The sequence below is a fragment of the Aplysia californica genome, unplaced genomic scaffold (assembly GCF_000002075.1).
Source record: "Aplysia californica isolate F4 #8 unplaced genomic scaffold, AplCal3.0 scaffold00167, whole genome shotgun sequence".
Taxonomy (NCBI): Eukaryota; Metazoa; Mollusca; class Gastropoda; order Aplysiida; family Aplysiidae; genus Aplysia; species Aplysia californica.
The window spans coordinates 24307-27687 of NW_004797437.1; the positions used below are offsets into that span (position 1 = coordinate 24307).

Genomic DNA, 3381 nt, shown 5'->3' on the forward strand with positions numbered 1-3381 from the left:
AACAAATTTTAATTTTGACAGCCACTTTCTCACTAATTATACCTCTGAAACCATGCGACCCCACCTCCGTCAATCGCAAATATCTCGACTTCTAAAATTCAAGATAAATTGATATTGTTTTTAATTGAAAGCAAGGCAAATAAACATTGACAACCTTTATGATGATACCAATAACTCCATATGCCCAAAATTTGACGAGCGCCTGATTCCACTGTGTCGTGGCACAAATGTTCTATCTGCTCTATCAAAACCGTATGCTATGAATTCGGAGTTGTTATCAAGACATTCAAAGAATTGCATTCGAAAAAGCTTGACATGTGAAACTAAACATTTTTTAACGTCAAATTTCTCAAAACTAGGTACTGAGCAGATAAAACTGTAAAATTTTCTAGGGAAGCAAAATGGTGCCCTCCTTAAGAGCTTGCTTATATATACATACGAGCAGTTGCCTCCCTTGACACTGCCCATAAATAATTACACAGGGTCAGGCTTTTGCAACAGTCACTTTTGGTCTTTTCATGTTGAACCGCACCAGAACACAGAAGTAATAGACGTGTTTTATCATCATTCAACTACAGCTGACATTTGTCTCATCAGATCATGGGTTGCTTTGTCCGTGGCTCCTCTTTACAGTCGTAAGCTGACAAAACGTCTTTTTAAAATTCACAGCAGTTTTAAAAAAAGAGGTGTTTTGTTAGTGTAACCATTCTAAAATAGCATTCTTTCGAAATTTGAATTCAAATTTATTCAAAAACTATTCAGTTTCATTTTGATTTTTTTCACACAAGTATGGTAACTGATCAGGCTTTTGATTTAGCAAATAAAGAATTGTGGCGCCAAAATTTTTTTAAAAGGCGTTTAGTTAGCTTACGGAAGTTTATTCTTTACATGACGTATACAGGAACGTGCCTTGTACAGGAATGTGTCGTATATAGCAAAATGCCATATATACAGAAATGTTTAGGCCTACAGCGAATACAGGAACGTATCATATACAGCACGTTACAGGAACGTATCGTATACAGGAAGAACATCTGTCTACAACACAGTCATACGACCCAGCATTGTACAATAACACACGCTTTCCTCTACGCATATGATTTCATATATATATATAAACAGCCGTAAAGTAACAGACTTTGGACATATGGCAAGGTAATTATGGAAATAACAATGTTTTTTTCTCATAGCAAAAAAAGCAAACTACTTGTCATGTATGAGAATTCTTTGTACACCCTCCGACCACCCTCTAATATTCCGACTGAAGAGAACACGAGATGCAGCAGTAGTAGACTCAAGCATGCGCGTGTACACACACACACACGCATGCACGTACACACCCACCCATTCCCACTCACTCACACATATCTACACACACACAGGAAGCCCACTGATTAAATGCTTACAGTTACAGGAGTTCACAAAATTGTTCACAACACAACACGGGCCCAAGTTCTGGTTTTACGGCATTTTCTATCCTACTGGAACACATACAGCCGGCACACACCACTGGGACAAGGGGGGAATCATTTCTTTACGACAGACAATAACCACGTATACGGCCGGCACACACCACTGGGACAAGGGGGAATCATTTCTTTACGACACAATAACCACGTATACGGCCGGCACACACCACTGGGACAAGGGGAAATCATTTCTTTACGACAGACAATAACCACGTATACGGCCGGCACACACCACTGGGACAAGGTGGAATCATTTCTTTACGACAGACAATAACCACGTATACGGCCGGCACACACCACTGGGACAAGGGGAAATCATTTCCTTACGACAGACAATAACCACGTATACGGCCGGCACACACCATGGGGACAAAATAATAATAATATAAAATATAACATTTATATAGCGCATTTCCGAAAAAGTAGCTCAATGCGCTTTACTTTGGAATACCCATTTTCAAAACCTTTCTTACTACTTCCTTTCTTCTCATGCAATATATATTTATGCACATACACACACACACACACACACACACACGTACACACACACACACACACACACACGCACGCACGCACGCACACACACACACACAGACTATTTTCATCCAGACATAGGCACAGAACAACTATAATAAAAAATAACGTTAAAAGCTTATGAAGGACAGGGGGAATCATTTCTTTACGACAGACAATAACCACGTAGACATGTGAGCACAGACATTTACTATGGCACTCTCATTCCTGACATAAAACTGTCAACATTCATATACATATATATGACAAAAATTGGAATTTCCCAGAATCCTAAAACTAAAAAATTAAAAAAAGGAATGTTTACGGGCAGGGGTCAGGGAGATACCTTGACACCAAAAACTTGTATCAAATGATCGTAACAGACATTCAGACATTTCCATTCATTACCCAAATAATATAGTCACCGAACACTTCAATTACATGATCGTAATAGACATTTTCATTCAATACCCACATAATATAGACACTAAACACTTCAATTACATGATCGTAATAGACATTTTCATTCAATACCCACATAATATAGACACTAAACACTTCTATTACACGATTGTAAAAGACATTTCCATTCATTCCCAATAAGATACACATCAAACATTTCAATCACATGATTTTAACAGACATTTCCATTCATTACCCAGACAATGTATACACCAAATATTGCTATCATGTGATCTAAATAGACATTTCCAATCATTACCAAGACAATATAAAAGACACCAAACATTTCTATTCCATGATTGTAATAGACAGTTCCATTTATTACCAATCCAATATACACCACACATTTCTATTGCATGATTGTTTCCATTCACCACCCAGACACTTACTTTCACAGATTTATATATGAGTAGGCCTGCTCTCACCCTTCAACCAGTTTGAACGACATTTGTATCAAGTTGTACTGACCGTGTGGACCAGTGATGTAAAAATCAATTCAGAAAAAAATCACAACACAAGACACAAAGATATTATTTTATTACCGTTATCTACTCAGACACTGTTATCTTCATAGATATCATTAACTACTCAGTTATCTTCATCTAATCAGACATTGTCATCTAATTCAGACATCGTCATCTACTCAGTCACCATCACCTACATCTACGCAGTCATCGTCATCCGTCATCTACTCACAATCATCGTCATCTCTTTATCATCGTCTTCTACTTATCATTGTCATCTACACAGTCCAACAAGGAAAGACATCAGCGTCATCTACAGTCCCCGTCATCTACACAGTCCAACAAGGAAAGATATCACCATCATCTACAGTCCCCGTCATCTACACAGTCCAACAAGGAAAGATATCACCATCATCTACAGTCCCTGTCATCTACACAGTCCAACAAGGAAAGATATCACCATCATCTACAGT

The 3381-nt window shown here is 38.1% G+C and overlaps 1 protein-coding gene across 1 annotated transcript in view; it reads right to left on the reverse strand.

Moving 5' to 3' along the window:
• Positions 1-3186: 3186 nt before the first annotated feature.
• LOC101858105 (SCY1-like protein 2) overlaps positions 3187-3381 on the reverse strand; it is a 33777-nt gene continuing 33582 nt past the window's right edge. The window contains exon 18 of the mRNA XM_035969667.1: positions 3187-3237. Coding sequence (XP_035825560.1) covers positions 3187-3237 — 51 coding nt within the window. The remainder of the gene's footprint in view (positions 3238-3381) is intronic.